This window comes from Piliocolobus tephrosceles, chromosome 9 (assembly GCF_002776525.5).
Source record: "Piliocolobus tephrosceles isolate RC106 chromosome 9, ASM277652v3, whole genome shotgun sequence".
Taxonomy (NCBI): domain Eukaryota; kingdom Metazoa; phylum Chordata; class Mammalia; order Primates; family Cercopithecidae; genus Piliocolobus; species Piliocolobus tephrosceles.
Window position 1 is genome coordinate 34,451,847 of NC_045442.1, and position 24,986 is coordinate 34,476,832.

Consider the following 24,986-nt stretch of genomic DNA (forward strand, 5'->3'; position numbering starts at 1 on the left):
GGGAAGTAAAAAACGAGACGCCTTGCTCTGTACCCGAGACGGTACAACGGCATGGTTTGGATTCCTCCCTCTGCTTCCTGACCCTAGAGGGTTAAATTAGGAGGGTACAACGCCCCCCTTTTCTCCTCCTTCCCGCCTGCCCCCCTCCCCTTACCTTTAAAAAGTTAAAAAATGTCTGCAGTAGAAATCTCTTAAAGGGGCGGTGCCGGTGTACGAGTTCTCTTGGCAAGAGTCACTGGGAAGGCTGGCTAGGGGCGTGAGTTCGCTCCACCAGCACCAAAACAAAAAAATAAAAAAATAAAAAAATAAAAAAATAAAAAAAAAAAAAACGAGCGAGCGAGAGAGAGAGAGAGAGAGGGGGAGAGAGAGAGAGAGTGTGTGTGTGTGTGGGGGGGGGTGGGGGGAAGGGAAAAAAAGGGGGGAAAAAGGCGGACAGACACACACTTTAGATAAGGACAATTAGTCACTAGCGAGACCAAGTAGGAAGAGAGGTTTAAATCAGAGGGATTGAATGAGGGTGCTCTGTGCCTTCCCTGAAGCCATGCCCTCCAGCAACTCCCGCCCCCCCGCGTGCCTAGCCCCGGGGGCTCTCTGCTTGGCTCTGTTGCTCCATCTCTCCCTTTCCTCCCAAGCTGGAGACAGGAGACCCTTGCCTGTAGACAGAGCTGCAGGTTTGAAGGAAAAGACCCTGATTCTACTTGATGTGAGCACCAAGAACCCAGTCAGGACAGTCAATGAGAACTTCCTCTCTCTGCAGCTGGATCCGTCCATCATTCATGATGGCTGGCTCGATTTCCTAAGGTAAGGCAGGGGCTTCGATGGATCATTTAAAATTTTTTAGTAACATCCCCTCAACCCCTTCCTATCCCCCATTCCAAAGGGGAAAGAAGAAAGTAAGTCAAGCAGATCTGTCAAAGAGAAGAAAGGAGGTTTTCCTCCTCCTGGATTGTGTGCTATGAGGCTGTAACTAGTGATTGGGAAAAGCAATGTTTTCTATTAAGATGCACATGTTTGCAATGCAGAAGGCATTTCAGAAACTTATCAGTTATGACTGAAAAAATGTTGTGCTTACATATATCCACAATTAGCCTCCCCGTCTCCTTCTGAAAAAGAAACAAGAGGTTCAGAGCAGTTACAAAAGCGAAGAAAAGATCTCAAACAACAAAGAGCTGAAAAGAATGGGTATGTGTGTGGGGGTGTGTGTGTATGTGCGACAGAGAGGAGTGTGTGTGTGTGTCTGTGAATGTTCAAGCGGGATTGCACGAAAGTGGAATTTTCCACGGAAAGATCGTTTCGTCTGTTCTCTCCCACTCTCAGACAGAAAACGAATTTAAGCAGAGGCTTGAATGGTGGGCAAGTTGGATCGGAGTTAAATTTTTTTATTTTATATCCTCCGCTGTCATCTCCAGACTTCAGGACTTTGTAAGGCGCTTTTTATAGACGGAATGCTCCCCCCCCCCCCCCCCCCCCCCAGTTCCTCCTTAAATCTCCTGCGGTAACTGCACAGTTTAGCTTTTCTTTAAAGAAAAGAAAAAAAAAAAAATCCTCGCTGGGGTCACAGCGTTATAAGGGAAGCGGTAAGAGACCCAGAAATACTCCAGGGAGGCTTCGGAGATCTGAACCCCGCACCAGCGGATTAACAAACCCGGAGGTTTGTGATTCCCTTTGCTCTAGGGCTTGTAATCTAATTGGGCTCACATTCTCCCCGGGTTGTTGCAGTTTGGCAGTTAGGCAACTACGATCCCTTCCCATCAGGGACAGAGTTGCAGTGTAAAATAAGAAATAAATCCTCTGCAATGTCGAATCCAAGTGTTGAGTTTTTAAAAATTCCCTCCAAGTTGGAGCCTCAGCTGTGGGTTCCCCTCGAAGAGCCTTCAGCGCTCTCAGTCCCACTCTGCCCCAAGGCCACGTCCGTTGTGCGTCCTTCGTATTTTTCACTCCTTGCGAAATTCGAGTTTTGCTTCTTGAGGTGCGCCTGCCTCTCAGCTCTTGGGGTTGTTCCCCTGGCCCGGGTCAGGTCTGCGGATGCCGCAGGTAGCGGGAGGCGCCACGTGGAGCGCTCCTTCCACATGGAGGAAGGGTAGCGGAGAACTGAGAGGCTGTAGCTTCCTTGCGGAGGCCGTTTCGGTTCCTGCTGGTGCGGTTGCTGCCAGGGCGGAACAGCCAGCTCCGCGCGGCCCAGCTTCCTCTTCGAAAGCTCCTTCGTGCAGCAGAGTGCGTCTCTGAGCTCGTCCGAATGTAGGGTGCAACGGAGTTTTCCGCAATGCTTGTCGCACTTGCATTGAACTCCTTCAGCTGCGCAGACCCCCTTTCCCCTCCAGCTTTCTTCTTTTTAAAAATCAGCCTGTTCGCCTAATGCTTTCCTGCCTCAGAAAAGAGTCTGGAAGGCAGGTTTTCGGGGAAGAAGTCCTGGCGGAGCGCATTCGCATTGGCTGTGCAGGCTTCTGGATGAAAAGTTGTTGGAACTGCCCTTTCCCCAGGACCGGATTCGCGCGGACGTCTCCTTTGCCACAGTAGGCCCACGCGACGCCCTGACTGTGTCTGCCCTGGAGCGCGGTCCCGGAGACTTCAGCCAAAGGACCCTCTGGTTGCAAGACCCTGGGGTAGCCACGTCTCTTCTCAAAAAACTCCAAAAGCAGAGTCTGTTTTTTCTTTCTCGTATCCACCTACTTTATGATGCTCTTTAACGTCACCATTTGGATTTGGGTTTTCAGGATCTGAAACAGTAAAGCGTTAAAAAATAATTTACAGACCCGGAACTCAGCAGCTGATCCCCTCAGCATTATCAGTATCTGCATTGCTCCTTCCCTACTCCTTCCCAAAGCAGCAGCCTTTGGCTTTTAAAAACCTATTGATGGAAATTCTGACCTTAAATAGATGTAAATGTTATTGTTTTAATGCTCATTTAGTATCCCCTAACGCGCAGGTTCCACATTCCAGCAAGCTTCATTTTCCCTAGCGGTTCCAAACGGCCCCAAGTGGGAAAGAAGAAAGATGGAGCCTAACTCGGGGGTGGGGTGGGGAGGAGGATGTTACCTTTCCTGAGATCAGGCGGAATTGTTTCAGGGGCCAAAGAGACGTTGCCTTTACTCTGTGTGTGTGTGGTGGTGGTGGTGCGGGAGTAGAGAAGTGTTCTTGGAAAGGCAAGGGTTTACCCTGGGGATCTTTCCGTCCGGGGATTTGGGAAACAATGCGGTTTTTACAATATAGTGAAAAAGACAAATCAACTCGGACATTAAAAGAAAGAAAGTAAGAATCCACTTAAGCTCAGGCGCCCGGCCTGGTCTGAGAGAAACAAGGCAGGTTTCACCCCCTGCACGGAGGTTTGTGGGGCCCCTGGGACTGAGGAGGCAATGCCGGCTTTCAGCATACAAGTTTTTGGCAAGGGTCGGAAGCCAGAGGTAGGCGCGCCTAGCGCGTCTCCGCCCGGAGCGCTTTCCTGGCAGTGGCAGAAGCCGGGCAACTGCGCTTTAGCGCCGTGCTCGTAGCACGTACACCCACCCCGTACAAACACTCTATGAACAAACACAATCTGTAGCCTTTAGGAGATCAGGATCTGGGTGTCTGCGGGATGGGGCCGCTGCGGGCGCCTGGAAGCGAGAGGCATAGCCCCCGGTGTCGGGCGGTGAGGGCGGGCTGGGGCGCAGGGCACTAGCGAGAAGCTGCGGGAGCGGCCAGGGGCCAGGGTGGACTACCGGCTGGGGCAGGCACAGAGCCTCTAGCCCTGGCCAGGTCGCCCTCAGGGAGTAGGAAGAGGGCCCTTCTCCGTGCCCCACGCGCTCTTGTCCTGTCCCGGGAACCTTTCCTCTCTTATTCTCTTCCTCTGCAGCTCCAAGCGCTTGGTGACCCTGGCCCGGGGACTTTCGCCCGCCTTTCTGCGCTTCGGGGGCAAAAGGACCGACTTCCTGCAGTTCCAGAACCTGAGGAACCCGGCGAAAAGCCGCGGGGGCCCGGGCCCGGATTACTATCTCAAAAACTATGAGGATGGTGAGAAACTTGATTACCATTCTTTATCAGGGGAGCGGAAGCGAGCACCCGCTGGGTTTGTGTGTCTGTGTGTGTGTGTGTGTGTGTGTGTGTGTGTGTGTGTGTGTGTGTGTATGCGCGCGCGCGCGCGCTGGGGCAGATTTGGAGAGCCTGGTTGCAGCTCTCCTGAAAATGAAAAGTTGGAAGCTTCAGACGAGGAGACACTGCAGTATGGAACTCCTGACCTCATTGCGCAAAGGGGGTTCTCCAGGTTGTCCTCACCTAGCTGCCGGCCTTTTGCTGGGCGGCTGTCTTGGAGGCTGCGAGCTGGTAGCCCAAACTACTAGCAGGCTGGTCCTGCGGAGTGTAGATGCAGCAGGTTTTTTGAGAAAATTCAGCCAGGTTCATAGATTATTAAAGGTCAGAGTCATATTTCTTTGCTAAAATTCTAGGCAAAGTGCCTTTCTGTTTTTCTTATTTCTTGCCTTCCTGTGATGAGGGTACAGAAGGGATTTTTGAAGCGCACTCTAAAGTTTTCTGGAATAATCCCTTTTAAATTGGTCCCTTGTTGAGGAAGGTTTGGAAATCTCCACAGTTAGTTCTTCTTCAGATTGCCTAATCTCAGAGTTGCATTTTTTTCTGTTTTAAAATGGGATTACAAATGCCAGCTTTCTTTCCTGACCGAATTACGTAAGGGTTGGAGTGGCTTTGAAAACTTGAAATCCTATTTCAGTCAGAGAGGCCAATCTTTTTTGGTTTGAACAGTCTCATTTTTACTAGGGGAAAAAATGAAAATGCTATTGAAAAATTTTTGTTTAGAAGGTTAGGTGTTAACATCTATGAACTTCCTGTTTAAGTGGAGGGATGTGCTTTCAAAGAGGCACGATGGGTATTGGCGTTTCTTGAGCTGTTGACACTGTTAAGATTGGATAGAAGAGGCATTAGTGTCCATTCTTGGAGGGCTTTCTCCCCGCTGCTGTTCCTTCTCATAAGTAAACTACAGTTTTATATATAAAGGGCTCAGGGACAGGTTTTCAGAGCCCTCTGAATTTTGTTACATCTTGTTCTTACAAATCAGCTAAAGGAGCAAATGCCCTTGTATTTTCTTGGGCCTTCATTGAAAAGAACTTTTGGAGAGGTATTGGAATGTATTTCAAGGGTGGCTGAGGAACGTATTTTTAAACGCCAGAATAAGAGAAAGAGGGCAAGGCTGAGGCTTCTTGAGTTTGGAGCATGACTAGGACTTACTCTTTTATAACATTTGCCAAAGCATGTAGGTGTTTAAGGCTATATCTTTTCAAAGATAAAAGTCATTGCTATAAAAGTGTGGATTGCAAGTAGACTTTTTGCTGTCACTCAGCATAAATGCTGAAAGGTAAAAGATAGTCTTTAACAGCACCTCTGATGGTAATTTGACCCAGAACCTTATAGCTCCCAGGGTCACTGTCAGCTCTGTGATCAGACATAAGAAGGGAGAATATTAATGGTTTTCCCTATGAGATAGCTCTTCTTCCAATCCATTTGAACTATTTCCTCTTTAGTTTGTGGGAAAACTTGTAAGAGCCCTGAGAATTGCTGGGGGTGGGGGCGGGGGTGCGGAGAAAGGACAATTATAAGTTTAGAAATTGGTCTGTTTCTCTCAACCTTGTACCTAGGATTATGTTACATTGAGAATAATGAGATCTGCTTAAAATGAAGGCTACAATTTGTTTCCCTTTGTGAAAGGAGAAAGTGGGCATCATGGGGAGAAAAGAAATTGGCAGAAGGCAGTGCCCTGTAAAACTTCATAGAATTAAAAAAAATAAATAAATAAATGGAAAGATCTAAGAGGTCACCTTCAGTCCTTCTATCATGTCAGGGGCCAGTATAGGATCATTCCATATGGAATCCTTTTCTTGTTTTGTCCAACCTGGCATTAAACATCTCTAGGAATGTAGTTTTTCACCACTCATAGGGAAGAGATTCTTCTGTCCCATAAGCTTTTGCTGGGAAATTTCTCCTGAATTTTCCCTTTATAAGTATTTACAATTATTCCTGTTTGCATTTTTTAGACATCTATCTTAAAAATAATTTCTGCCTTTGGTGTGGGTGTTAGCTTCAAAAAAAAAAAAATTTCCTCATAGCTGTTTTTTATCTAGACTACCTGGATCTAATTCTTTTAAAACTTTCTTTAAAGTCAGTCCTTCCAGACACTAATCTGTTTTATTGCTCCTAGCTGAACTCCTTTTGATTTATGTTTTCCTAGTAATAAGATGCTCTGAACTATATCAGTATTTGAGACTTTAGCCGAGTTAAAGAGAATGAGAACGTCCTATTTCTGCCCTTTGAAGCTAACATATCCTTAAATTACCCATACTGTCTTTGTTGTTGCATGTTGCATTGCAGAATTCAAGGCAAAATGTTCTTGGTATAGTCTCAGCAATTTTGAAAACATTATTCTTCTGTTGTCCCTTTTCATCTAGTGATAACTGTTATCATCACGAGCATCTTAAAGTAATTAAGCCTTCTTAGGAAATGGCCCTGTAGTAAGCACTTGGGCATAAAGGCATCTTATTAAAAGATGTATTTACTTAAACATAGTACAGAATAACAACATATATTTTGAGCAATAAGATATACCTACTGGCACATTATGAAACTGAATGATACAGTGAAGAAAAAATGGAATTTGTACTTAGGAAGCTTGCACTGCAGGCCTGGCCCTATCACTTATGAATGTGTGGCCTGGGGCTTACTGTTTATAGCATGTGGATGATGATAATTACCTAATGTGCATTGCTTCTCTGAAGGTTCTAAGAGGTAATATTTGTAAGTTACTTTTTTTGACTGCACAACACTATAAGAAAGGTAAGGATTCTTACTTTCATTAATGGCAACATCAGCAAATTTATAATATATATTTAATGTTTTAAAGTGGGATTAAGGAGTGAGTAAGATTTCATGAGACTGAAGTTTTTGCAGAAGGCACAAGGTAGATTTATGGAATTACTTGAGAGGATTGAGAGAATGTAGGGAGAATTATCTTTAAGGAACAGAGTTGAGAACCAAAGGTGGCTTTTGTTATGTACTAATGTTAAAATGAATGGATAGTTGTAGTGTTGAGCAAAAAGCCTCCACTCTTCTGGTTAATCCGTTTATATTGCTACCCTGATATGATTTCTTTTTTTTCTTTTTTCTTTTTTTTGAGATGGAGTCTCCTCTGTCGCCCAGGCTGGAGGGCAGTGGCACGATCTTGGTTTACTGCAATCTCTGCCTCCCGGGTTCAAGTGATTTTCGTGCCTCAGCCTCTTGAGTAGCTGGGATTACAGGTGTGTGCCACCATGCCTGGCTAATTTTTGTATTTTTAGTAGAGATGGGGTTTCACCATGTTGGCCAGGCTGGTCTTGAACTCCTGACCTCAAGTGATCTGCCCAACTCAGCCTCCCAAAGTGCTGAGATTATAGACATGAGCCACTGTGCCCAGCCCCTGATGTGATTTTGTTGTTCCCCTTGTTTTCCCGTGAATTAATAATGCAATTAACAACTCATGTGTCTTCTGTTTTCCAAATACTTTCTGAGCACATTAATGCAACTGTATTTTCTCTAACTTTGTAAAACCACTGTTTATGTATCACTTTGGGAGCTTCACTGGTTACTCCTTTAATACAGTTAACTATTCTACTCTATGCCTAGGCATCTTGAATTACATATACACATAGTGATGATGGAAGAAGTAAAAATAGAGTTGTTCTTTATACCCTAGGAATCTTACCGTTGCCTAACTTCCTTTTTGTTCTATGTTTATGCTTTACTTGCTCTCAACAAAGAAATCTTGGGTTATTCTTCTGTTCTTAAGTTTATTTTTTTCCAGTCTTCCCCTCTTCGTATTATATTCAGTGTGGTTTATTTGTATGCATGTTTTTTAAGACCATAGCTGTATCTTTAATGAAGATGTACACCATTTTTTAATGTACCTCAAAAGCCAGCTTAATATTTCTAAAATGTCATATTCATCACGTTACTCTTTTGCTAAAAACTATGGTTATTTTTGGATTGCTTACATAATATGTTCAAACTCCTCAACTTGACATTCACAACCTTTCACATTTCAGTCTCAGCTTACTTTTGCTACCCTGTGTTTCCATATACCTTTTATTACAGCCAAACTTACTTGATTGTTCACTGTCTCCTTAAAGCACCTTTATTATCTCAACCCCATGCCTTTGTTCAGTTAGCATATGAATACGCCTTGAATGTCTTTCTCTTGGCTCAAGTCAGAGCTTACCCATCCCACCTAGTTTTTGAAGGCCCATTGCAAATGTTCCTTATTTGCACAAAAATGTTCTTGAACAGGTCATTCCACAGTGATCTATTCTTTTTCTAGACTGCTGTAGCTTTTACTCTTTATGCTTTTCTTTTGGCTCCTTCTGCCTTGTTTTGCCATTTAACTTCATATATATATATACACACATATATATACACATTCAATTTTTATATATATATACATTCAACTTTATATATATACATATACATATTTTACCTTTCCATCTAGAATGCAAATTCTTTATAGGAAGAGACTATATCTAACTATTGTATATCTACAATGTCTAGCCTTTATGATACATGGTAGATCTTCAGCAAATTTTCTTGGGTGTATACTAGGTTAAAAGCACTGTGAAAGGCCCTGGGAAAATGGAGGTGACCAGTGGAGAAACGAGTGAAGGTATACATGAAGATTCTATTCATTTTACACTTTCAACACATATTCCTATGCAGTCCATTTTTGATGCTTATTTTTTAATGACATTCTTCATGATTTTAACCATGTGCTCTTTATCTTTGGTTGTCTAAGTTGTCTTGATTTTATGCTATGTGTTAAATTAACTTTATCACCCAGTTTAAAGCCTTGCACTAGAACTACATTTAAAAGAAAATTGTGTCTGTTTCTACCTTGCCTTTACTTTTGCTTTTCTTTGTTAGTCTAATGTAATTTCTATCCCTGATTTTTCAATTCCTGGTGTAACTGTGCCTTTTCACAACTTTCAAATATCTTTTATCTTTATCTCCTGAAGATTTTTCTCTTCAGAGAGCTTCTAAATTCTAAATGATGAATGTGTGTATACTTTGTAAACTCTAAGACACTGTATAACTATTATTATTCTCTTTTCTCTAGGAAGCTTTTCCACAGATGAGGTAGTTAATTCTTTTTCTTTCTAATCCCCTTCTATCAATCAAGACTTATGGTATAAGAACAGCACAACTGCCAAAATATATATTTGCCTTGAACTTATCCACCTTCTATTATCTCATTTTATTTCACATAATGTTTTAAAATTCTGTTACATTTAATAAGTATGTACTGATTATCTACTCTCTGTTTACTTTCATGCCAAAGAATGGCAGAATATAAAATAAATAAAGGATGCTATCCCAAATCACCATTAGAACACAACAGTAATAATTGCTTTAAGCAGGATACATTAATCAAGTGTTGAACTTTGTGGGTGGAACTTTAAAAGAGGATATTTGCATAGCCTTAAAGCATCTCCCTCATAACATTTATTAACTAATTATTGTGGTGGTTTTAATATATGTCCACAAATTCTCCACCTCTGGGAGGTGGAACTTAATTCTTCTTCCCTTGAGTGTGAGTTGGATTTAAAGAAGAGAGTCTCCAAAAGTGAAAATAGTAACTTTTCACTGGAGAAACTGACAGACATCATTTTATCAGTGACTAAGGTTAACATCAGCGGATAAGTCATATTGATATCATGTATTATTCTCTGATATGATATAATGAGAAGGGCACTTCACCATGTGCCCTGTAACTCTCAGTAAACGTGAGAAAACATTAGTCAAACCCAAACTGGAGGATATTCTACAAGATACCTGACTTATATTCTTCAAAAGATACTGTGTCCTGCTGTCAATGAACCAGTAGTGTAGTTGGTGAGACAACATTAACACTGATAAAACTGAAGAAAAACAGAAAGACAATTTAGAATGAAGTGCTAAGTGGAATTTAATAGTTTGCCAGGCTATAACAAGAAAAGTAGAGTTGAATGCTGGTGAGACTTAGGTGGAGTTAGATAGGTAGGTAGACCTTAGAGAGACAGAGACAAGAAGAGAGGATATGCAACTCAAGGGAAAGAGCATGAGGCAAATCCTCATATATATTTGGGCAGGAAGGAGACCACCCTGAAAGTATGTCAGAAATTATCTTAGTTCATGTGGTAGAACCATGTCAAAATCTCTTTTATAGAGGCCTATTTACACATTTTTGTTAAATAGAAATGTTTATAATTAAAGAAAAATATATGAAAATAAAGTACATTAGAAATTATCCCAAGCAAAGTTCATATTGCTAGAATTATGTCTAAATTGGGTTTTAATATATTCTAATCTATTTTTCTTAACTCCAAAACATATAATTGAAGAAGAAGAAAAAGAAAGTACATGTGTGAGACAAAAGGTTGGTTGGGTAAATCCAGATCAAATTATGGAATCTTGAAATTTAGGCATAGTAAAATGGAATTGGCCCTAGAGGAAAAACGAGGCTGTTATAACTTGTTTTACTTCACTGGAGAAGGGAAGGACACATTTTCAATAGGGGCCTTCCATGACCCTTGCTCTGTCCCATCTTCCCTTTCCAAATCACTTGACACATTCATTCCCTCCCTCTAAGTAAACTGTGTTATAATAACTGCATTTGTCAAGGTTTGAGTTACAAAGCATGCTTAAAATACAATTATTAACTAGATTAATAAAATTGAATTATTAATTAGATTCTTACATTGCAAGTTTCATAAAGTAAAAGGTCTTAAAATTTGCTTATTATTTTATGTTATTCTTCCTTCTTTTGTAGAGTAAAAACAGGCTAGTATTTTATAATATTCATTGAGTAGGCATCCAGTTTCAGGCCCCTGTTTGACACTGAAGCTGGGAAGATTAATGGGGCCCAGGTGTAATTGTCAAATTACTTACTACTGACTTCTTGTCACTTCAGCAACAGCAGCGAAAAGCAGTTTTGAGAGAATTTTAGGCCCAAGAAAAGCCTTCATTCTAACTTCATCCTTGGCATTTCACAATTTGTCTGCCAATAACTTTAGAAGGATTGGATATAATTTAATATTGTATGAAAAGTGTCAGTAATCACCTGAAGTTTTTTTGTATGTTTATGAAGTTTTATTTATGTTTATTTTATTCTGCCTTTTGAAATCAAAATGGATGCATTTCTCTAATACCTTTGAAATTTTGTACCCAGGCCCTGAGTGTGAGCTGCAGTTCACTATATCCCAGTAAATTTGAATTTGTATCTTAGAAAGATTTAGTCACCATGTCTAGTCACAATGTAGTCATTGTGGCAACGTGCATACTGCTAGAAGTGGTACAGACCAAGAAATACTGGTCCATTACTTGTGGAGGTGGCTTAATTAATTTCAGTGAATCAGAAAAACCAGTAAATAAACCTTTTAATGCTGACCACATTTGTATAATTTACCACCTGGGCATTGGGGAAAAAGGAAATTCATCAATTTTTTTTTTGTACAATGCAACTGTACTACTCTTGCCAATACCAAATTATTATTTCTTCTGCCAAATTCATTTACATTATCTCTCCTGTTCTCCCAGTCCCTACTGATGGGATGGGGACCTCATGGAAGAAAAACAGTTTCTTTCAAAAAGTTTTCTGGTTTTGCTTAGCCTGCTGGTCACGTGATCTGGACTCCTATGGTCAGGAACTGTGTCTGAGACTCCTTCATCAAAATGGATTAGATGTTAAGAATCTTAATGTGGGTACTTCTTAGTTCCTTAATCATGCTTTCAGTTATCTTAGTCTATAAGACGGTAGATTGAAACTGTGAGCTGTGTGTGTGTGTGTGTGTGTGTGTGTGTGTCAGAGAGAAAGAGAGTGAGAATGAATATGAGATTGAGATAATTTGGTGTTTCATTCCCTGAACTGGTCCATCAATGGTAATTTAGGCAAAATGAATACATATTTCTTGACTAGTGGTTAGTGCTGTTCAGGGTTTACATACCTTGTACAAGTTTGTTGAGTTCTTTTATCCATTGAATTTCATGATCTGATTGAGTTCAGTTCCATTCGGTTTTCTTCACTCTGATATCATAAAAAACAGGGTAATTTTGCTCAATTCAATAAGTGTTTTTTGATTATCAGTTATATACAAGCCAGACTTAGTGCTAGATATTGGGGGCAGTCAAGAGGAATAAACTATACTTTCAAGAGTGCTGTGATATTATATATTAAATAGAAATTTCATAGTGCTCTCCAGTGTCCTCTCTTTAGTTAGTCATACCAATCTTTGCTTAGTTCTTCTACCTCTCCACTTACATATACTATAATTTCCATGTTGAACACACATCTCCCTCTCCCCTGAAATTGAAAATTTTACCTGTTCTTGAAAGCTCTACTTAAATTCCATCTTTCATTAAACCTTCTGCTAAGTCAGTACCCATTAATCTTTCTGTCTTTCTCTGAATTTTTCTAAAATTCTTTTCTGAAAATGTGCTCCAATTTAGTCCAAGTACCCAGACAGACTTAAGCAGGTCATTTTTGTCCTTAGGAATTTACAATAAAAATACACTGCCATTGTTACACATACAAAAACCCATATAGACATAACCATCATCATACTGCATGGAACAGACACATTAAGTCAAACAAAGTATTTATGTTATTTACAAGGCTAAATATATGTGTTTTGGTTATTGTGTAGCAAATAATGAAGAGTGAAATATATATGCTATATATTTTGAAAAGATGGATGCATGTATGTATCTATGTTTGTGTTAAAGGAATTAGGGGTTAAACCAGTACCTTATTTTCACTTGGTTTGGAATGTGAGGTTAGAAAGCTGGGAAAAGGTAAACTGCCCAGATTTGGGACATTATCTCTTAAATACTATGGAAGAATGAATGTTTCTCTGCAGCCCAATAATAGTAATAACACAACCATAATAATAATGCTTAACGTTATTGAATGCTTATTACATACCAGGTACTGTTTTAAGCAACGTACATGTATTAATACATTAATCCTTCCATCAACCCTATGAGGAAAGTACTGTTTACCCCTTTGACAGATGGGGAAGCCAAGGCACAGAGAGGTTAAGTAATTTGCCCAAGACTACCTAGCTAATGAGTTGTGCTACAGGGACTCAGTGATATCAGTCATTAAACCTTCAAGCTTAAATGGAACGTCTGCTATGAAGTATTAAATCCTTGGTAGAACCAGGATTAGATCCCAGTCCCGTACTCTCTTCACTGTGCTTAGATAAGAGAGGGATACAATCTTTTAATCATGCATTGTCTTATTTATTAGTCCATTCATTTGTCTGGCTCCAAAACCCCTAAACTAAGCATTGTGGAGCATTAAAAAAATGTGTGCCATAGGCCTTCCCATGAATATAGTCCCATGAACATATTCAAAGATCTTGTGGGTTATGACACAAATAGTTGTTAGGTAAAACAGAGAACGATAACTGCAGGAAGACACATGAACAATGGAAATAAATGATTGTCATATTTTAGGACATGTTGAAGGAGTAGAACAACAACTGATCCAATGTAGGAAAGGACTTACAGTTTCTCTGGGAAGGAGGTATGTTTTGGAAGCAGATGTGTTGAAGGGAATAATGGAAATGGATCAATGGTGTTATTGACGTAAGGGAAATTTCAGGAAAAAAGAGAAATAAGAATATTTGAAAAAATTATTGGACAGTTTTGAGAATATTTGAAAAAATTACTGGGCAATTTTATAATTATTTTTTACTTACACACTGAACCATACTCTGACTTATTCTTCCTTCAAGTTCTAAGCCTAATGAAGAGAAAAGGGAACTGATAAAGGGGATATTTCAAGAAAGCCTTTTCTTGATATCTCTTTCCCTTATCTTTCTGTTTGAACTGAGATTTTGTTAAATTCAAGTGGAGAACACAACCATAGACACTTAAAATGAAGAAATCAAGGAACAAAGAGGTTATATAGTCTGCAAAATGTCTCAGGGGTTAAGTAACTGTACTAGTAAATGGCTGAGCTGTGGTTGACTCCAGGACAGTCTCTCTCTAAAGCTGGTGATTTTCATTTACCCCTGTTATAACATAGCAGCACAGTTTCTCATTCCTCTACCAAGTCAGCTTCAAAGGCCCTTCCCCAAGAGGAAAGGCCTTTATATTAACTGGAGTCTGGTTTGAAAGTTTGCTTGAAAATAGGGCTAAATAATAATTATTGTTGTTTCCCTTGTGACTATTTTCATCTGATTTGGACACCTCACACCTGTTCTGTAGCATCTCAGCTGGGTTTCCTGTTTTCAGCCTCTCTCCATCTTGTTGTCTGATTAATCTTTCTGAAGCTCCACTTTCCTCCTGTCATTCCCTAGCTTGAAACCTTCACCGATATCCCTTGTCTGCTAGCTCAAGATTTTGAACTTTCCAAGGCTCCCTACAGTCAGCCTACTCTCTTTGGCCAGCTTCTTCTCTCTGCCTCCCTATAGGAACCTAAGTTTATTCACAAGCAGATGGTATAGCTGTTTACTTTTACCCTCTCTGACATTCTTTTCATTTCTAACCCTCTGGATATTCCACCCCATCATCTCTCTGCCACATTCTACCCGTTTCTGAATTCTGCCTACTTTTCAAAGCCCTGTTCAAGTTTGTCCTCCTTTTCTATGATTCTTTACTATCTTAGCTCAAAGTGTTTAATTCATTTATGAAACACTTACTGAGCCTGAGTTTCTAAAATACTTATTGTTTAAAAATCACTCTTGTGGCTATTTTCATATTCTGCTTTATGTTCTAAGGTATTTTGTGAATGTTCATGTATACTCCTAGATTATAGGGCACTGCGAGAGTAGTGATCGTAACATTTCTGAAGTTTCCACAATCTAGTAAAGTGCCTTTTATGTAGTAGCTCTTCAGTAAGTACTTATTGACTGGTTATTTCTCACTTATTTGGTAGCTAATATGCTAATAACCTCTCTTCCACTTCTAGTTTTTGCTTAACTTCTTATACTTTTACAGATTTAGGCTTTTTATTCATTTTATTATCAGTGTAATGCATGCACATGAATACTGTCACTAAATAATACATACATCAAATAAAAAGTGAAAGCCGGCCAAGCGCGGTGGCTCACGCCTGTAATTCCAGCACTTTGGGAGGCCGAGGCGGGTGTATCACCTGAGGTCAGGAGTTTGAGACCAGCCAGGCCAACATGGTGAAACCCCATCTCTACTAAAAATACAAAAATTAGCTGTGCATGGTGGCAGGCACCTGTAATCCCAGCTACTTGGGAAGCTGAGGTGAGAGAATCGCTTGAACCTAGGAGGTGGAGGTTGCAGTGAGCTATTGCACTCCAGCCTGGGCAATAAGAGTGCAACTCCATCAAGAAAAAAAAAAAAAGTAAAAACCTCCTTTTATATTCCATCCCTACTTTTTTTTTTTTTTGAGATGGAGTCTCACTGTGTCACCAGGTTGGAGCTGGAGTGCAGTGGCACAATCTCAGCTCACTGCAACCTCTGCCTCCCGGGTTCAAGAGATTCTCCTGCCTCAGCCTCTGGAGTAGGTGGGACTACAGGCACGCGCCGCCACGCCCAACTAATTTTTGTATTTTTAGTAGAGACAGGGTTTCATTGTGTTGGCTAGGATGGTCTCCATCTCTTTAGCTCGTGATCTGCCTGCCTCGGCTTCCCAAAGTGCTGGGATTACAGGCATGAACCACCACACCTGGCCTCCATCCCCAATTATACTCCATAGGTATAACCACTTTCAACAGTCTGACACATATCTTTTCAGATCATTTGCCATGCATACAGAAGTATATACATTTTAAAGTATATAGATAGAATCACATTGTTATAAAACTTGCTTGTCTAGATAACCTTATAGTTGGTAATTATGGTCTGCTTTTCAGTGGGTAAAGAATATACGCAGAGGAACTGTTGTTTATTCTCTTTCATTAGTACTTTTTTTTAAACAAGAAGTTATTTGTTTGTTATTTGTGCTGTAGTATCATATTTCTCTGATCTCAATTAATTCTTTCCCTGTAACATCTCTGTAAACACCATTATCCATCTTAATCCTTTTAACTGTAGTACATTCTTTGGGTAAGTGTCACAAAAATGGTGATAGCAAAACCTTTTGCATCAAAATATATCCTTTAATAAAATAAGTGCTTTGTAAAGTTTTGGATGCAGATAGAAAGTGACACTAACATTATTTTGATTTTTGGCTGAAATAGTATATCACTATGTCATTTGTAAGAAATCCTGGCTCAGGAATTTTTGATTCTCTTTGAATATCACTCATCTCATTAAAGCTGCTCTGTGAATTTGAATACTAGTCAGCTCACAGAGAAAGATTTTTAAATACCTCGGATAATGTTTAGTTAGAAAGAGACTAAAGAAGGCAGAAGGTCACCATTTTTTAATAGCTCCCTAGCCAGTTGTTTTCAGGAGAAAAATAATTACACTCTACATTTGTAATATTTAAAGATTGTAAAAACTCCTCTGATTTTCACAGTACAGTAATCTTATTTTAAACTGGCATCTCCATTTTATAACTGAGAAAACAGATTCAAGGAAGTTGCTCAAAGTAACAGGGCTTTTAAGTAGGAGAGCTGGGATTAGAACTCAGTACTTATACCTTTAAGCATGACATTCTTAAATGAAGTTTAACAGCTAAAAGTAATCCCTCCACTCCTCTGAAGTGAACTGGGGTAGGTACTTGTGTTTTGGGGGTGGTTGGGCCAACCTGAAACAGGTTCTCTGGGAGGCTAGAGTTTTCGAGAGAGGCCATGTGTGCTTGTATGTGTGCAAGGGTGAGTTTACTTCCATGTTTTTGAACTGTCATTCATTGACAGACTCCTGAAGAAGCTGTAGAATGCCATTCTTGGAGACTTAGGACTTGAATCCCAGACCCCCTTTACAGTAGGTCCCGAACCCAAGAAACCAGTCCAGAGAATAGGAGCACTATTTGAGAGCACTCTGTGGGATACCAAAATCACTTCAGAAACTTCCAAAAAGATTCCAAAAGCCTTTGAAATGCAGACACTCATTAGCTATCACACTGCACCCAGTGAGAGGGAGGAGGAATCTGTTTCCTTTGCTGCAGAGGAGGCTCATAGTGAGTAAGCAGAGTGGAAAAAGAACTTGAGCTTTCTGGTGACTTAGTCACTAAGCCATGCACACTTTAAAAAATGAATGTAATCACCATTGAGGTAAATCTTTGGTTGTCTCTCAGTGGCCTGATAAGTATGTTATTCTCATCTGGGTGTTTATTTCCTTGTAATTGTTAGAAAAGCAGATCATGGACTTATTTGCCTGGCCATTGCGAATCTCCTTGGAAAAGTAGACTTAGGGTAAATCCTGTGAGATGTAGATTCAAAAGGATCTACAGGCTGGGCTTAGCCAAGTTAAAATCCATACATGAAACTAAACATGTAACCTAAAACTATTAGAAAAATAAGTGCTATTGTTTCATAGAACATTTGTAGAAGCAGATGAATGGCACCCCTGTCCAAAAGTCAGGATTTTCAACAACTTGCAGCAGAAAACTTACACTCATGAAATGTCTTCACTTGGGGTTTTTGTGTCAGTGAATGACTGAGGTCTTTTGTTTCTTTTGTTTTTCTCATGGCAATAAAGTTGAAATTTAGCAAGCTTTCAAAATGAAATTTCTCATAGAAGTTATAACCACAGGTTTTAAGTTTTCATCACCTAAATGTGGAACAGAACGATTGAAAACTTAGGGGGAGGGGAAAAGAGAGTTGAGGACACATGTGGTGTGTATCAAGAATCAGTGTAAATCAGGAAGGTGTGGTAAGGGGGATTTCCTGTGTTACAGACTTGCTGAAATCATGCTCCCCCACCTTCCATCAATAAATTCCAAATGAAGGTGCTGGCCTTTCTGACACCTTGCAGAGGTAGTTTGCCCCTTACCTGACACTCTGAGTTTCCTTCAGAAAGCTTCAAGGAAACTCAGAGTGTCAGGTAAGGGGCAAACTTGTCCTTGGAGATAATGTATTCTTTGACTGTGGCAGTTACCTACCTGTAGGATGAGACCAGACTAGTACAATCTGAGCCTGTTCTTTTTATCCCTGCTGTTGCATTCGTTTCCGGGTTTCCAGGTATTACAATAATAACTACCATTTGTTGATCACTTAAATGTCACAAGTACTGGACCAAGAGCTTTTCAAAGGTGATCAGATTTCGTTTTCACATCCCCACGAGGCAGGTACTATTAATTGTCCCATTTGATAGAAGCTTATAGAAGTTAATCAGTGGTTCCCAACTCTAGCTGTCCATTAGTATTAGCTAGGGGAGCTTTAAAAAATACTGGGGACAGGCACAGTGGATCACACCTGAAGTCCCAGAACTTTGGGAGGCTAAGCCAAGAGGATTACTTGAGGCCAGGGTGTTTGAGATCGGCCTAGGCAACATAGGGAGACCCGGTTTTCTACTAAATAAAAAGTTACCTGGGCTTGGTGGCACACACCTGTAGTCCTAGCTACTCGAGAGGCTGAGGCGGGAGGATTGCTTTAGAGTGTGAGGCAGTGAGACATAATCATACCACTGCACTCCTGCCTGGGTGACAGAGTTTGTCTCAAAAACGAACAAGCAGCAGCAGCAGGACGACAACAACAACAACAAAAACTGGGTCCTAGGCCAATTCAATCAGTCTCTAGGGTGGAGTTTAGGCATTGTGATTTAAAAAATTCTCCCCAGGTGGTTCTAAAGTGCACACAGGGTAAGACCCTCTGGGTGAAGTGATTTGCCAAATGCACTTCAGCTGGTCTGTAGTGGCGTTCAACTCTAGAGCCCAAGTATAGCCAGCTGTTACGGCAAAAATGCCTAAACTTTTAATGTGCATTTGAATCACCAGTGGATCTGGTAAGAAATAAGATGGCAGCCGGGTGCAGTGGCTCACGCCTGTAATCCCAGCACTTTGGGAGGCTGAGGCAGGCGGATCATAAGGTCAGGAGATCGAGACCCTCCTTGCTAACACGGTGAAACCCCGTCTCTACTAAAAATACAAAAAATTAGCCGGGCGTGGTGGCGGGCGCCTGTGGTCCCAGCTACTTGGGAGGCTGAGGCAGGAGAATGGCGTGGGCCCCGGGAGGCGAAGCTTGCAGTGAGCTGAGATCGTGCCTGGGTGACAGAGTGAGACTCTGTCTCAAAAAAAAAAAAGGAAATAAGATGGCGAATTTCTAACCAGGAAGAGGGCATCACCTGGAAGTTTGCAACAGCAAAGCTTGGTACTAGATACTAATGCTACTACTTATGGTAACCAGAGGAGAAAATATTCATGGAAAGGCAGAAACAACATGGGGAGCTGGGAGGGGCTGCTCTTGCATTTTGCTTTAGTGATGGTGGGGATCACAGGCTGATTATATCAACTTCTCAGTGTTTTGCTAGGGCTATCTATAGGCTTTCCTAGGGTTTAAATAAACTGTTATGGGTTATTTTTCTATTCTTGAGAATGCTTGGAACTTCAAGACTGTGGTGAAACTAGTAAAACTTCACTTGTTCAGGTGTTTTAATCTGTTAGGAAAAGATGTGATTGTAATTAAATTGGTCAGTTATCAAACCCTTTCTTCCTTTCTTAAAGGGGGCTGAAGCAGGAGTTCAGATAGATAAGAAATGATAAGGTATCCATGAATTTTCACAGATACATGTTCATTCAATTAAGCACCTACTATGTATCAGTATTGCAATTGTTGTCCTTATAGGATACAAAAATGAATGAGACATTGTCTTGTCCTGATAGAACTTACACTTTAGTGGAAAAAAATGACATATAGATTAGATAATGATATAGTAGAAATTATAGAGGAAGAAGCAGTAAACTTTACCTGAGATAGTTGAGGAGGACTTCACAGGTGTCACCAAATTTACTGTTGTTATTATCTCTGATTGTTGTAAATGTTTATAAGAATTTAGGTTAGGATGGGTGCGGTGGCTCATGCCTGTAATCCCAGCAGTTTGGGAGGCTGAGGCGGGCAGGTCACCTGAGGTCAAGGGTTCGAGACAAGCTGGCCAATATGGAGAAACCCCGTCTCTACCAAAAATACAAAAAATTAGCTGGGCATGGTGGCAGGTGCTTGTAATTCCAGTTACTCAGGAGAGGCAGGAGAATCACTTGAACCCCAGAGGTGGAGGTTGCAGTGAGCCAAGATCATGCCACTGCACTCCAACCTGGGCAACGAGTGAAACTCCATCTCAAAAAAAAAAAAAAGAAAAAAGAAAAGAATTTAGGTTATTAGACTATTGCTGAGATTTTTAAAAGCTTCCTGTGCATTTCAGAATGGTTTTATAATTTTGATTAAAGGACCAGGTTATTCTCATCAATTACATGCATGACAAACATTTTTTAGATTAAACGTATTTTAATCTAAAAAACTTCTGGAAGTAGCAACATTATCAGACTACATTTATTAAGCACTTCCAAGGTGCTAGGCACTGTGCTAAACACTTTACAAGTATTTGTCTGATTTAATCTTCCTTTAAAAACAGCTTTATTGAGATAGAATTCACATCCTATACAATGCACATACCATTTAAAGTTTACCATTCAGTGACTTTTCTTAGAGTTAGAGTTGTGCAGCCATTGCCATAGTCAATTTTAGAACATTTTCATTAGCCCAAAAAGAAAACTCTCACTCCTTGGCCATTTCCTTGTAACTTTTCCATCCCAGCCTTAGGCAACCACTAATCTACCTTCTGTCTCTATTGGTTTGCTTAGTTTGGATGTTTCATATGATGGGAATCAAACAACATGTGGTCGTTTGTGACTGACTTTTTAAAATTTTATTTTACTTTAAATTCCCGGGATACATGTGCAGAAAGTGCAGGTTTGTTACCTAGATATACATGTGGCATGGTGGTTTGCTGCATCAACCTGTCATCTAGGTTTTAAGCCCTGCATACATTAGCTATTTGTCCTGATGCTCGCCCTCCTCTCGCCCCCCAACCCCCTGACAGGCCCTGGTGTGTGATGTTCTCCTCCCTGTGGCCGTGTGTTCTCGTTGTTCAACTCCCACTTATGAGTGAGAACATGCGGTGTTTGGTTTTCTGATCCTGTGTTAGTTTGCTGAGGATGATGGCTTCCAGCTTCATCCATGTCCCCGCAAAGGACATGATTTCATTCCTTTTTATGGCTGCATAGTATTCCATGGTGTATAAGTACCATATTTTCTTTATTTAGTCTGTCATTGGTGGGCATTTGGGTTGGTTCCATGTCTTTTCTATTGTACATAGTGCTGTAGTAAACATATGTGTGTGTGCATGTGTCTTTATAGTACAATGATCTATATTCCTTTGGGTATATATCCAGCAATGGTGTTGCTGAGTCAAATGGTATTTCTGGTACTAAATCCTTGAGGGATCGGTGCACTGTTTTCCACAGTGTTTAAACTAATTTACATTCCCACCAACAGTGTAAAAGCGTTACTATTTCTCCACAGTCTCACTAGCATCTGTTGTTTCTTGACTTTTTAATAATCGTCATTCTGACTGATGTGACATGGTATCTCACTGTGGTTTTGATTTGCATTTCTCTAGTGATCAGTGATGTTGAACTTTTTTTCATATGTTTGTTGGCCACTTAAATGTCTTCTTTTGAGAAGTGTCTGTTCATATCCTTCACCCACTTTCTGATGGGGTTGGTTTTTTTTCTTGTAAATTTGTTTAAGTTGCTTGTAGATTCTGGATATTAGACCTTTGCCAGATGGACAGATTGCAAAAATTTCCCCCGATTCTGTAGGTTGCCTGTTTACCCGGTTGATAGTTTGTTTTGCTGTGTAGACACTCTTTAGCTTAATTAGATCCCATTTGTGTGACTGTCTTCTTCAAGTTAACAAAGTTTTCAAAGTTAATACTTGTTGTAGCACATTATTAGTATTTCATTTCCTTTTAGTACTAAATTGTATTCCACTGTATGGATATACCACATTTCATTTAACCATTTATTAGCTTAATGGACTTTTTGGCTGTTATGAATATGCTGCTATGAAAATCTGTATACAAGTTTTGTATGGACATATGTTTTCCCTTCTTTTGAGTATATACCAAGGAGTAGAAATATATGCTGGGTCGTGTGGTAATTCTATCCTCTCTGAGAAAATGACAAATTGTTTCCCCGAATGGCTATACCATTTCACATTTGAACCAGCAGGGTATGAGGGTGCCAGTTTTTCCACATCCATGCCAATACTTGTTATTATTGGCTCTCTTTTTGATTCTTAATATCCTAGTAGGTGTGAAATGGTATCTTATCATGGTTTTGATTTTTATTCCCCGATGGCTAATAATGTTGAGCATCTTTTCCTGTACTTTTTGACCATTTGTGTATCTACTTTTGAGAAATGTCTCTTCAGATTCTCCCTTTTAAAATTCAGTTATTTGTCTTTTTATTATTGAGTTGTAAAAGTTTTTCATATATTCTAGATATAAGTCCTTTATCAAATATATGATTTACAAAAATTTTCCCTCATTCTGTGGGTTCTTTTTACTTCCTTGAGCATGTCCTTTCAAGAACAAATATTTTTTAATTTGATAATATCTCATTTAATTTTCACGATGTCTCTGAGAGATAGATTCCGTTATTATTCCCATTTTGTAGAAGAGGAAATTGAGGCTCAGACTTGCATAAGGCTACATAGATTATAAGGAACAGAGCCAGGATTTCACATCCGTGCTCCCCCACCTCTGCCCATTGGTGGGCAGTTTGACTTGGTATATAATTCTTAATGCCTTATTTGAATTTTTTTTTTACTAAAAAGGTGAACCCAGAGCACAAATACTCAAGGGAGAACATAAGCTTTCTATGCCTCTTAGTGGCTCTGGCAATTGACAGTGACACTGCGTAAGATATATGCCTCAAACTGAAGTTGTGTGTGGGTGTGAATGCCTCAAAGAAAATGGTGTTATTTGTTTTTTTGCCAAACGCTCAGTGAAATATGATAATGCTTTCTTTTGGTCATGGACATTATGATCCTGGACACAGAAGGATGGAACCTATGGCTAGAGGTGGTCTCTAGAATAATTGTATGATTCTTTATCAGAGATTGTTTATGAAGCAAATCATCAATGTTGAACTCTTTAGAGATTTTTTTTTTAGTTCTTGTTGAAGTGTAATGACCCAGAATATTTTATTCCAAGGGTATTTTTTCTCTTTTCTGCATTTTGAACTTACCTTAGAAGTCTTATTTTTTTCTTAAGATAGAAAAAAATTTCATTCTTATTTTGAGACTCAGTTTTTTTCTGTAAGAGAACATTTCTTTTAGTTCGAGTATAATGAAGCTTTTTTGATACAGTGCCAATTCTCTTTCCTACCTGTTCAACTGCTTTTGGTATTTCTCACTTTGCCTTTGGTCTGTTTTTGTCCTATTCCAGGCCTTATGCTAAAATGGTAACCTCCTAATTGGAGTCAGTGGCCCTAATTTCTTTGAAAGGAAGGGAATAAACATTTCTTGAGCACCTACCCTCTGCAAGGCACTTTATTTCTTTAATTGATAAAAACATTCTATATTATTTACAATATGATGTTTTGAAATATGTATACCTTGTGGAATGGCTCAGTGGAGCTAATTAACATATGTATTACCTCACATACTTTTTTATTTTTCTGTGGTGAGAACACTTAAAATCGATTCTCTTAGCGATTTTACAGAATATTGTTACTAACCATAGTCATTATGTTGTACAGTAGCTCTCTTGAAGGTATTCTTTTATAACTGAAATTTTGTATCCTTTGAGCAATACCCAACCCTCTGCCCCACAATAACCATGATTTTACTCTCTGCTTCTGCGGGTTCATAAATATAAGTGAGATTGTGTAGTATTTGTCTTTTTGTGCCTGGTTTATTTCACTTACCCTAATGTCCCCTAGGTTCATCCATATTATTGCAAATGACAGGATTTCCTTCCTTTTTAAGGCTGAATAATCTTCTGTTATATATGTATATATACCACATTTTCTTTATTTATCTGTTGATGGACACTTAAGTGAGCTCTTTATTTTGACTATTGTGAATAATGCTGCAGTGAACATGGAAGTGCAGCTATCTCTTTGACATAGGGATTTCATTTCCTATGGATATATATCTAGTAGTGGGATTGCTGGATTTTTAGTTTCTTGAGGAACTTCCATACTGTTTTCCATAATGGCTCTACTGATTTGCATTCCCACCAAGTATGCAAGGGTTTCCTTTTCTCTATACCCTCACCAACATTTATTATCTTTTGTCTTTTTGATAATAGCTATTCTAACAGATGTGAGATGATACCACTATGGTTTTAATTTGCATTTCCCTGATAATTACTGACGTTGAACATTTTTTCATATACTTATTGGCCATTTGTCCATCTTCTTTTGTGAAATGACTTTGCCCATTTAAAAATACTTGTTTTCTTGCTATTGAGTTACGTTCTTTATATATTTTGAATATTAACTACTTATCAGATGTATGGTTTGCAAATATTTTCTCATTTTTTGGTTGTCTCTTCCCTGTGTTGATTGTTTCATTGGCTGTTCAGAAGCTTTTTAATTTGATGTAATCCCATTTGTCAAATTTTTATTTTGTTGCCTGTTCATATCCAAACAATTATTGCACAGGCCAATGTCATGGAGCTTTTCCTGTATGTGTTCTTCTAATAGTTTTATAGTTTCAGGTCTTAAATTTAACCCTTTAAACCATTTTGAGTTGATCTTTGTATAAGATGTGAGATAAAGGTCTAATTGCATTCTTCTGTATGTGGATATCCAGTTTCTCAACACCATTTATTGAAGAGGCTGTCTTTTCCCTATTGCCTGTTCTTGGCAATTTTGTCAAAAATCAGTTGAGTGTAATGTGTGACTCCATTTCTGGCCTCTTGGTTCTGTTCCATTGGTATATGTGTCATTTTTTAATGCCAATACCATATATTTTTTTTCTCTTTATTATGAAAGCTTTCTTGTATATTTTGAAATCAGGTAGTGTAAGACCTCCAGCTTAGTTCTTTTTTTTTTTTTTTTTTTTTTTTTT

The 24,986-nt window shown here is 39.6% G+C and overlaps 1 protein-coding gene across 4 annotated transcripts in view; it reads left to right on the forward strand.

The window, feature by feature from the left end:
* The first annotated feature begins 438 nt into the window (after positions 1-438).
* The window catches only part of HPSE2 (heparanase 2 (inactive)), a 795,759-nt gene continuing 771,211 nt past the window's right edge, over positions 439-24,986 (forward strand). For 2 of the 4 annotated variants that reach the window (XM_023206179.2, XM_023206180.1), the window contains exons 1-2: positions 452-801; positions 3,830-3,987. In XM_023206179.2, the coding sequence (XP_023061947.1) occupies positions 512-801; positions 3,830-3,987 (448 nt within the window). In that variant the 5' untranslated portion in view covers positions 452-511. Of the gene's footprint in view, positions 802-3,829; positions 3,988-24,986 lie in introns of all 4 variants that reach the window. The other 2 variants (XM_023206177.2, XM_023206178.1) reach the window with 2 other exon arrangements.